The 12,412-nt window shown below is 39.5% G+C and overlaps 1 protein-coding gene across 4 annotated transcripts in view; it reads right to left on the reverse strand.

Annotated features, from left to right (window-relative positions):
- Window positions 1-12,412, reverse strand: part of ARFGEF3 (ARFGEF family member 3) — a 177,647-nt gene that overhangs the window by 50,436 nt on the left and 114,799 nt on the right. For all 4 annotated transcript variants that reach the window (XM_072719995.1, XM_072719990.1, XM_072719980.1 and 1 more), the window contains 2 exons: window positions 4,188-4,354; window positions 2,976-3,141 (listed from right to left, as the gene is read on the reverse strand). In XM_072719995.1, coding sequence (XP_072576096.1) covers window positions 2,976-3,141; window positions 4,188-4,354 — 333 coding nt within the window. The remainder of the gene's footprint in view (window positions 1-2,975; window positions 3,142-4,187; window positions 4,355-12,412) is intronic.

A 12,412-nucleotide genomic window follows, 5' to 3' on the forward strand; every position in this document is an offset into this window, starting at 1 on the left:
TAGTATTCATATCTTTTGACTCCCATTTGGGCCTCTTTCCATGACACCACACACACTATCCAGCTCAATAAAGGAGTCTTAATTATCCTTCATTTGAATTTTTGTTAAAACAAACTCTCATCTCTGGCATTAGCTCAATGAACCATTTCTTAATATACTGGCAAGAAGAGGCTGGCCTGGGATTGAGAAGTCTTAGCTCTGAATTAAGTAGCCTTGCAGTCCTGGGTTATACTGCATCCTCTGGGCCTTGATGCCTCGGTGGAAAGGAAAGAACCATTGGAAAAGTGACCATGGAATTGGAGCATATGTACTTGAATGCAACTAACATAGCCAGGAGGGGATGGTAAAAGAGTGTAGCCAAAGTTTATTCCTTGACTGTACAGCTTGATCCTCACCAACAGGATGAGACTTCTCTGTATGGTGTTTGAAATTTATTTAATTAGATCTTTGCTTCTTACAGGAAGTCCAAGAAGCCTAGAGACTTCTGGCAACATATCTCTTTGACAATTACAAAGACAGTAGATCTTAAAAGTTCTCATTACAAGAAAATTGTAACTGTAAGGTGTTACAATTTGTAACTTTTAAGGTGTAAGGAGACTGACATTAACTAAACTTATCATGGTGATCATTTCGCAATAACACACACAGGGACGGACACACACACACACGCATATCATTAAGTCATCATGTTGTTCGCCCTGGACTACTATGTTATATGTCAATTATATCTTAACAAAACTGGAGAACAAAAGCAGGGAGAAATCTCAATGGCTACCAAAGTGGGGACAGGGCAGTTTCATTGACATTAATTTGACTTTCAGTCAAATGGTCTTACACTATTCAACAGAAATTGCCATTTCTGAAAGTTATAATGTTTGCTATATGCTAGGTGAAGGACTGATGAAATCAAGTAATACAGAGTTTATCTAAGTGCTAAAATCCCACAGTTCTATAAAACACTGTTACATGACCTCAGGAATGGCCACAGTTTGTACAACGTTGATAAGGTTGCTACACCTTATCATGATAAAAAGATCAGATGGAAGCTTCCAAACCCCAGGTTAACTGCTGCTCAAGTTTATTTGCCATTTCAAACCTCGATTTTGCTACAAAGAATCACAGAATTTTATTTTGTAGAATTCGTATGAAAAAGCCTATGTTTATAACTTTATATCTAATTAGAGAACTCTCTCCTGGATGTAGTGACTGAGCTTACAGTTCCATGATAAAGAGGTGGCTGATGCACAGGATCGCATGATGCATGTGGCCCCGTGAATGGCCTGTTATTTGCTCATTTTTATAATTATCCAATGTTAAGGTTCAGGTAAGAAGTTCACAGACATTAACTTTGGCAGAAACTGTGGTATTTGAAAATTAAAGCTGGCATGTTAGGATCCTTATCCAAATTCCAAGGCACTTTAAGTTCTGGGCAGTACCCTCAATCCCTATTGGAGGGATTTTACAAGGACAGATGGAAACCACGCACTACTTACAGGATGACTGAACACACAGTCATCTCACACACTGATGAAATCCTGCACTTCAAATGGATGTAAAAGTTATCATGATTAATCAGATACAAATTGGTCATCTGTCCGGTGATCATGATCCCCAAAATTAAGGACCTTAGTCTTGCTTCTCCCAGTTGCATCCTAGTTCTAGAACCAAGACTCCAAATGCCAGCCAATGACTACAGCTCTGCCTGCTGTGGTCAGACCTCACTACTGTTGGGGTCAGTAGTCCACTGTCTACCTGTCTGTAGTCTATTCTGCCACCTTCATAAGAGCCCCCTGATACCAGCCATAGGTTATATAATATTCCCTTTGGAATCTGCCTCCTCCCCAGACTGTCCTGTCTTGGTCCAGCCATGCTCCTGCCTGTGTGCTTTGCTTGGCACAGAGCCATGTGGATACATGGCATGACAGAGAGGACAGGGAAGGTACCTGGCATAGGGTTGTGTCCTACATATCCTGTCGGCCGGAGCCACCGAGATGATAACTCAGATCAGAAATCAGTCTGGAGGGCAGCCCAGGTGGCTCAGCGGTTTAGCGCTGCCTTCAGCCCAGGGCCTGATCCTGGAGACCCGGGATCGAGTCCCACGTCAGACTCCCTGCATGGAGCCTGCTTCTCCCTCTGCCTGTGTCTCTGCCCACCCCCCTCTCTGTGTCTCATGAATAAATACATAAATAAATAATATCTTAAAAAAAAAAAAAAGAAATCAGTCTGGGAACTCAGATCAAACACAACACAAGCCTGGACCTAATATACGAAGGCTACGATGACCAAAGTCTTGAGCACTCCTTGGTCTTCACCTAACATTGTAGTTAAGCCATAAAAAGCCATGAATGACTGTTTTCATAAAAAATCCCATGAAAACAAAAAAACAAAAACCTGCTTCATGGCCACACCCCATAGTGCTCTTTATGCTCTCATGTGAAATTTCTAATAAACGGGATTTTAAAAACTCTGGACACTGAAGACAAAGATGCTGGGCAACAATTTGGCATTATTTTTTAATTCTTATATAGCCAGGAAGAGAAGAGAGGACCTCTGATGTGAATAGGAAATGGGAAGGAAGCCAAGTTTAAAATGAAGCATTTTACATTTCTGGCAAATTCAGGAGCACTGAATGATATAGGATTATCTATTAGCATGTGAGAGCTTCCAGGAATAATTCTGGGCTTTATGCCCAGAAAGTACTTCATATCCTTAGGAGAGGCTTGTAGTTTCACCTTGACAGACATGGGTGCTATAAAAAGTCCTTATCTAATGGGGCATAGTGAGCCCTCTAGGGTCCCACATGAAAAACAGAACATTCCTATTAGGTGAATTCATGACACTTCCCTGGCACTATTACCGGCTCCCAGGGAGGCTTTGTGGGTGTCATTTCAGGGCTGGCTTCTCCAAAAGGGACTCTGGGATGTCAGCCCTCCCTCCCCACCAAGTACCCCAGAGCTGTGTGAGGAGCCACTGACCTGTCAGCATGGTGATGAGGGGCAGGCTGTTATCCTCTGGGCTGCCCCAGTAGCCAGCCTCTCCCAGCACATTTCTCTCAAGCACCTGATGGTAGAGCTCCTCAATCCAGGCCTGGGAGAAGACCATCAGCACCCCGCTGGTCTGCACCTGCTTCATGAACTCCTTCTACAGAGAGGATCACAGGAGAAGGTGACCAGAGAGGATCCCCTGCAAATGGACAGGTTCCTCTGCTGCCTTGTCCCTTTACAGGTCCCCTATCTGAATCAAGGGTTCTAAGGAAAAATAAAACCTTGTTGATTTGGGTGAGGGGGAGGGTGTTTAAGAGAAGGGGTAATCAAGATGGGGAAGAAGTCCTAAACTTCATGAAGTTCCTTTTAATTATGATACATTTTTAAGACACCTTGTAGAAGGGATTAGGAACGCTGCGTCTCATAGCTTCAGTCTTTGATGTGTGGGGGGGATTAGAAACAGCACAGAAATATGAATAGAGCAACTCCCTCTCACTGCCCTAATTGCAGCGGAGATGGAATGTGTTCTCTGAAAAAACCTGTGTGGCTCAAGAGCTACTTGAATTATGCTCATGAAGCCACCAGTTATCCTTGGGAATTTATAATTTATCAAGCAAACAAATGATGGCTAATGCCCTTCAGGCAGTTCCATGGAGTGAGGCTCATGAACTGATATTAGGGCAGACCATGGAGGGGTTCAGTCTAGCAAGGGAGCCAACCACAACATAATCACCATCATTCTCATTCCACAGCTTACAGGAGGTGCTTTATTACTGACAACTAGTAAGCTTAGTAGTGGGTCACAAGTAGATCTGAGTACATTCTGGAAGACAATGAAGAATTTTTGTAACAGCATGCCTTGATTTTAGGTAAAGGGGACCATTCCCTGCATACCTTCTAATGTTTGAATATTCTGATCACTTGTTTTGAATATGGCTTACACATATTTGTGTTTAACAATGCCACTGAGTGAAATCACAGCCATTAGCAGGCAGCCACTCCCAGGCACTTGGGGTCATTGGCTCTCTGGAGCAAGGTGGATAGCCATGTGGCCCACAGTATTATGCAAATTGTACTGCATCCCCTTCCACCCTCTGCAGCCCCACAGGCATTGGCCATTCCACACTATCCCTCCCAGGTGATTGATGCTCGGCTTGCCAGCCACTTGTCCTTGGAGGGTCTGAACAGAGATCACACACTCACCATCATGCCGGGTGCCAAGGTGGGGCGCTTCCGGTAGTAGTCGCCGTGGGAGAGCTTCAGGTTGAGCAGCAGAGCACAGTGCGCTGCTGTGTACAGGCTGTCTGCGTTCATCAGCATCTGCAAGCTGAGGCTGCCACTCCCATCAAATCCGGGAGAGTGCATCATGCCTACAGGAGAAAGTTAAGAAACCTCTGGAGTTGCAAACAAGGTGCCTGGCAAGACTGGCTTATGGAGTGTCCCTGACCCAATCCTAGGGATAGGAGCATACATCTTATAGGACACTCCTGGAAAGCAACTACAGCCAGCAAGGAGTATTGGGAGGGTCAGAAACACACCCCAGCTGGATGGGGAGGCGCATGCACTCCAGAGTGAATCCATTTGGGCAGATCTTGATGAGTTACTCATAAGCTACTTTGGTAAAAATTGCTCAGATCCCCTAAGTCTCAGCTTCTTCACCTATACGTAGGCAAAATAATCAACTGTGTCCATCTCCTGATCAAAGTCTCTGACAACTTCCCATCACAATATAATAAAACCTTGACTTCCCCTCTTCTTTCCTCACTCCCCACAGCCACCTGGACCTCTGCTGCTCCTTAGACCACACTAAGACTGGGCCTGCCTCAAGACCTTCGCATTTGTTCTTCCCACTCCCCAGAATGATCTTGGTATGCCAATTTTACTGCTGTATTATTCACAATTGCCAAAATATGGAGACAACCGAAATGTCCATCAACAGATGAATGGATAAACAAAATATGGTACATACCATGGAGTTCTTATACATAATACACCATGGATGAGCCTTGCAAACATGCTGAGTAAAATAAGCCTGGCACAAAATGACAAATATCATATGATCCACCTATGTGAGGTACAGGCAAGAAAAGATATTTATAGACACAGAAAGTAGATTAGAATTTTCCAGGGGCTGGGGAGAAGACTTTCTCTTTGGGATGATTAAAAAAAAAAAAAAAGTTCTGTAAGTAGTGATGTTTGTACAACATGGTGGATGTAGTGAGTTCCATTGAATTGTACACATAAAAGTGGTAAAAATGGCAAATTTTAAGTTTTATGTGTGTTTTTATCCCAATTAAAACAAATGATAATGTAATATATCAAAATCATTGAATTGTATACTCTAAATAGGCAAATTATATGTTATGTGAACTTTATCTCAATAAATTTTAATAAATTTCTTAAATGAGGAAACAGATTTTCAAAAAATATATATATATAAATTTATATAAAGCACAAGGAGCCCTTCAAAAAATGAAAACCTTATTAAGGTGTATACATACATACACACATAAAGGAATAGCTATTCGTTCTTCCCTCATTTTTTTCTCAACACCTTAATAAGGTTTTCATTTTTTGAAGGGCTCCTTGTGCTTTATATAAATTAATTGAAATAAAAACAAACAAACAAACAAACAAACAAACAAACTACATCTTCTAGATGACCTTTAAAGATGGGCTCTTTCAGCCAGAGAGAATTGGTGCCTTGTTCAAACTTTTCACGGAGAAATGTGGGGTGACAAAAATTTCACAGGTCAGCTTCTCTTCATCTGGTCCTATGTCAGCCTCAATGCTCTACTTGGTCCTGCAAACACTCTGATGCTAGATTTAGAAATGTGGCTGAAACAGACCATCTGAAATATATGCATGCAAATGACCTGTATCCATATACTCTTCATATGGTTAAAATTATCCTTTGACCAAAAATGTACGTCTTATATGAAATGCAGAATTTTCAAAACTAACAGGCAAATACATTGGAAATATAAATTTGTAACTGGAATGGTTACCTACGTCCCTGTGGATTTCTTAATGAATGTGCTAGCAAGAGGATGTGGGCCAAAGAAGCTTTTGAATTTGAAAAATCTTCAAGATTTTTGCTTTGTTTGAGAACTGTATAAACATCCTTTGGTGGGAGTAAGTATATATGTCATTCCAATAAAACCACTTTACTCAGTCAATGTTAGGCATGACCTCTGCCTTCCTCTAAGAACTCTGCAGCTGCTAGGAGAGATTTTTTTTACTGAAGGCACTTTGTGATCCTAGGCTGAGGTGCATTTATAAAAGGGGGGGTTGAGAGTGGGATTTAAAAATGATATCCCTGGGGTACCTGGGTGCTCAGTCAGTTCAGAGGCCAACTCTTGGTTTTGGCTCAGGTCATGATCTCAGGCTCTGTGCTCATCAGGGAGTCTGCTTGAGGATTCTCTCTCTCCCTCTCCCTCTGTTCCTCCTGCTTGTGCCCTTACTCTTTCAAATAAATACATAAATCTTTAAAAAAAAACCAAAAATGACATCTTTGGTCAGGACATGGGCAATATGTTTCTGCCATGATGATCCAGAGGAACACTCCACACTCTTAAGGTCCTGGTAGGGTTGGTTCTAGTCTCTGGAAGAGATAAAGGACACATGATGGGTCTCCTCTCATGGCAAAGAGAAAGCAGAGTTCAATATTATTGGGTATTTAACTATCCTGGATCATAGATGAAAGGGATATTTAAGGGATCCCTGGGTGGCGCAGCGGTTTGGCGCCTGCCTTTGGCCCAGGGCGTGATCCTGGAGACCCGGATCGAATCCCACGTCAGGCTCCCGGTGCATGGAGCCTGCTTCTCCCTCTGCCTATGTCTCTGCCTCTCTCTCTCTCTATATATATATATCAAAATAAATAAAAATTAAAAAAAAAGAAAGGGATATTTAAGACTATGAACCAAAAAAAAACAGTATTTGTAATGGCTTTGATCTTTGGTTATCAGTAATAATTTCTTCTTAAAAATTTTAAAACCAACTACTATTCACCTTGGAATATGTTTTGGAAAACCAAGCACATGCTCAGATGCTGAAAAGAAAGGCAGCAGCTGATGCATCTGCTGACACAGAGACCCAAATCACTAGTGGAGGCGTGACAATGTCCTGGAAGTGCCAGTGGATATGCGGAGTTCTGAAATAATTTGTCAGACTTGTTAGGAGCACTCTGTTGGTACTGGCCTCTCTCTTTCTAGGAAGATAATTTCTTATATTACAGGAGCTGGCAAATTTGAGAATAAAACAAAAGAATTATCTATCAACCTTAAGGAAGATGCTCATTTCCTTGCTGTGCCAGATATAGTTCACTGGTGATGTTAATAATGGGAATAACAAAATAGCTATAATTTATTAAGTGTTTTCTAATTTTTAGAACCAATCTCTTCTCATATGTTATTTCATTTGACATATAAAATCTATATTGATTGCCTTTATTTCACCAGTAAGGAAGGTGCCTCGGAAATATTAATTTGCCTAAAGTTAAATAGCTAGAAATTGGCAAAGGTCTTTTGGGCCCAAACTCCAGGCTTTTTGCACTATGCCATGCTGTACTTGTTTCTAATGTGAAAGGTTGTACTCTATCATGTCCCTCTCGAACAGATAGTCTATTTTAAATTCATCCTCTGATTGGGTTCATTGAAGTGTCAGAAATTTGAAGTGACAAAGTATAGGAGCTATGACCTTTAACACATTCTGGCTATTTGTTTTTTCCAGTGTTCTGTAACTAAAGTTCATTCTTTCTCTCTATAATTAAGATGTTCTTAACTGTCAGGAACAGAAGGATGGGTCACTTGCTTGATTGGCTACCAGTGAAAGACTGGATACAAGATTAGCATGAATGACCTTGAAATATCTCTTTCATGCCTTGGATAATTTAATGTGTCTTTTTAAATAAACATTAAATACTTATGTAAAATCTTTAACAATACTGAAAAATATAAGAAATAAGGATAATAGTCCCTGCCCCACCCCAGCAGACTTACTTCCTTGTATGTATTGTGTGGAAATATAGTCGCAAATGAGATCAAACTACATATGTTGTACTGTGACTTGGTGTTTTCTTAGCAATGTATGTTAGCTATCTCTTTTTATTTTGAGAGAGAGAATGTGTATGTGAGTGGGAGCTTGATCTCATGACCCCAAGATCATGACCTGAGCTGAAATCAAGAGTCAGATGCTTAGCTTAACTGACTGAGCCACCCAGGTTCCCCTACATATCTCTTGACATTAGCACTTACGTATTTGTCTCATTCTTTCCAAATAATTATGCTTATACCATGGCATGGTTGGAGTGTGATTTATTTAATGTTCTCTTGGTAGTCATTTAAGTAGTCTCAATTATGAAAAAACAAACAAACACTGAAATGATGAAATGACTTTTAGTAGGTATACAAGTTTATCTGTGGGATAAATTCCTTAAAGCAGACTAAAGACATATATTAAGTTTGATAGATATGGCCCAAATATCTTCCAAATAATTCCTTGCTGGAAATTTTTCTTTCCAGCAATGGTGCATAAGAACATTTTTGTAGCCACTCAGTAATATTGGACATTATCAACTTTCTAAACCTTTGTAATAATATTATATGATTTTTGGTTGCATTTCTATATATTAATAACAAAGTCACAGAAAGAGAAATAAAAAAATTCTTCTTATAATTTCCCCCAAAAGAATGAAATGCCATGCAATAAACTTAACCAAGGAGGTGAAAGATCTATACTCTGAAAACTGTAAAACATTAATAAAAGAAACTGAAGATGGCACAAACAAATGGAAAGATATCCTGTGCTCATGGATTGGAAACATTCATATTGATAAAATGTCCATACTACCCAAAGCAATCTACAGATTCAATGCAATCTCTATGAAAATACCAACAGCATTTTTCACAGAACCAGAGTAATCCCAAGATTGGCATGGAACCTCAAAAGACCCCAAACAGTTAAAGTAATCTTCAGAAAGGTATCATAATCCCAGATTTTAAGATATGCTACAAAGCTGTGGTAATCAAAATAATGTGGTCCCGGCACATAAATAGACATATAGATTAAGAGAACAGAATAGAGATCCCAGAGATAAACCCATGCTTATAATAGTCAACCTACAAAAAAGAAGGCAAGAATATACAATGAGGAAAAGACAGTCTCTTCAGTAAATGGTGCTGGGAAAACTAGACAGCTACCTGCAGAATAAAACTGGATAATTTCCTTACACTAACTCTACATGGATGAAAGATCTAAATGTGAGACATGAAACCATAAAAATCCTAAAAGAAAAATAGGCAGTAATTTCTTTGACATTGTCCTTAGCAAAATTTTTCTAGATATGTCTTCTTAGGCAAGGGAAACAAAAGTAAAAATAAACTATTGGGACTACAACAAAACAATAAGGTTTTACACAGCAAAGGAAACCATCAACAAAACAAAAAGGCAACCTACTGAATAGGGGAAAGATATTTGCAAATGATACATCCAATAACAGGTTGAAATCCAAAATATATAAAGAACTTACGCAACTCAACACCAAAAAAATCAAATAATCTGGTTAAAAAACGGGCAGAGAATCTGAATAGACATTTTCCCAAATAACAGATACAGATGCCAAACACATGAAAAGATGCTCCACATCACTAATCATCAGAGAAATGCAAACCAAAACACAATGAAATATCTTGTATCTGTCAGAATGGCTAGAATCAAAAAGACCAGAAATAACAAGCGGTAAGGATGTGGAGAAAAAGGAACCCTCTTGCACTATTGGTGGCAATGTAAATTGCTGCAGCCACTGTGGAAAACAATATGGAGGTCCCTCAAAAAATTAAAAATAGAAATACCATATGACCTAGTAATCCCACTACTATTTTCTCAAAGAAAATTAAGGGGGTGAAAAATATGCACCCCTGTGTTTACTGTAGCAATATTTATAACAGCCAAGTATGGAAGCAACCCAAGTGTTCATCCATAGATGAATGGATAAAAAAGATGTGCTGTATACACACACACATACCCTGGGATATTACTAAGCCATAAGAAGAATGAGATCCTGCCATTTGCTACAATATGGATGGATCTAGAGAGTATGGTAAGTGAAATAAGTTAGACTGAGAAAGACAAATGCCATATGATTTCACGTGTGGAATCTAAAGCACAAAATTAACAAATTAAAAAAAAGCAGAAACAGACTTGTAAATACAGAGAACAAACTGATGGTTGCCAGAGGGGAGGGGTAGGAGGATAAGCAAAATGGGTGAAGGGGAGTGGGAGACACAGATTCTAGTTACAGAATGAATAAATCAGGAGAATAAAAGGTAAAGCAAAGGGAATATAGTCAATGGTATTATAATAACATTATATGGTGACAGATGGTAACTACACTTGTGGTGAGCATAGTATAATGTATAGACTTGTCAAATCACTTTGTTGTACACCTGAAACTACTGTTGTATACCTGGAACAAAAAAATTACATGATTTTTCTTGGTAATACATTTCTTTAATTAAGTCTATGGTTCTAATTTTTATATAACATTTCTGTTTTATCTTCTGATGAAAGAAGTTATAAGAAAACATTTTTTAAGAGGTTTGGAAAAAAATACAAAGAAGAAAATGAAAATAGTCTGTAATTATACCATCCTGAGATAAGTATTAACATTTGATGTTCGTTTTGAATCCTTTTAAAAGTTATATTATGACCATTAGCCATATCATTAAACATTACTTGAAAACATCATTTTAAATAGCTACATAATGTCATAAATGGATATATTATAACTCATTTAACTCTCCCCTTATTTGATGGCATTTAGGTTATTTCTAATATTTCTGCTGTGAAATACTGCTATCATATACATTTTGATATATAAATCTCTTCTTGAGTTTCTGCTTCCTCAGTATAAATTCCTGAGATTCTCTCAGGAGCTGATAAGATGACAGGGTTCCATGCATGTCTATCAGGACTTGGAAAACTGTCCCACGTTCACTGGGCTACAAACTGAGACTATATTTTTTAAAATTTTTTATTTATCTATGATAGTCACACACACACAGAAAGAGAAGAGAGAGAGAGAGAGAGAGAGAGAGAGAGGCAGAGACACAGGCAGAGGGAGAAGCAGGCTCCATGCACCGAAAGCCCGACGTGGGATTCAATCCCAGGTCTCCAGGATCGCGCCCTGGGCCAAAGGCAGGCACCAAACTGCTGTGCCACCCAGGGATCCCTATTTTTTTTTTTTTAAGTCATAGCCAATCAACTCCAGAGGGTCTGTGTTCTTGAACAGTCTCTATGATTTACCCATCCATTCATCACTCTTCCATCCACCCACTCTCCCACCCTAGGAGGCACAGTGTGGTACTAGGAACAGGTCTCTGGAGCTAGGCTGTGTAGGTTTGTACCCTGGCATCACCATCACTTTGTAGCTGTGCACCTTATTTGACTTACTTGACATCTCCATGCCTCAGTTTTGTCACCTATAAAATGAGGTTATTTCTAATATTTCTATGAGTATTAAATGAATCAATATAGGTAAAACCCTTCATCAATGCAGGGCACACAGGAAATGCTATGTTCATGTTAGCTATTATCATCCTTGCTGATACATATAAATGCTGAAAAATAGCTCCAAGTTAAGACACCAAGATATTTCAGAGGCAATCTCTGGGTGGTGTATGTTTTTTTCTTTATATTATTATGTTTTCCAAATTTCATATTCCACAAATGCCAGGGTATTAGAGGAAGATTTTGTTAGACTATTTATTCCCTAACCTTGCTTCCAGAATACTCCTCTCTCTCCCTTTATTAAAGCAAATGAACCAACCGCCAACTCCACCAGCAGCAGTCATCTTGGTAAAGGAGAAAACCTTAGGATGAAATCACATGTTAACAATGGGTAGGGAAAAAACAAACAAACAAACAAACAAACAAACAAACAAACAAACAAAACAATGGGTAGGGCAGGAAGACAGGACAGCCATCACGCCATCACGGAGCACCAGACAGCCTACCCCAGATGTAATTTAGGGGAAAGAAACTGAATCGTAAACACTTGAGTTTTCCACTAGGTGCAAAAAAACCTAATCCTAACTGACAGAGGTGGGTTAACACACTAACTTATTTATTTGAGCATTTCTTTTTTGTATTTTACCTTTTGTATTCCACAGGGATTTTGAGTTAAATTTGACTACCTTCTGGAATGTTTAAATCATAGGGCAAGAAACCAAAGCTGACAAGAGCATGCTTGCCTTCCTGGTTTTGTATCCACAAACCCAGAGGTCCTTCCAGAGACTGTGGTCCCTTCCCAGAAGGTAATGAGAGGAGCGGGGAAGCAGTGAAACAGAGAAGGGGGACCCTCCAAAATAGGCCAGGGTTGGAGGTCTGTAACTGTCTGATGCCTGGCAGTTCCACGGGCATTGGTAGGA

The sequence above is a fragment of the Vulpes vulpes genome, chromosome 1 (genome assembly GCF_048418805.1).
Source record: "Vulpes vulpes isolate BD-2025 chromosome 1, VulVul3, whole genome shotgun sequence".
Classification (NCBI taxonomy): domain Eukaryota; kingdom Metazoa; phylum Chordata; class Mammalia; order Carnivora; family Canidae; genus Vulpes; species Vulpes vulpes.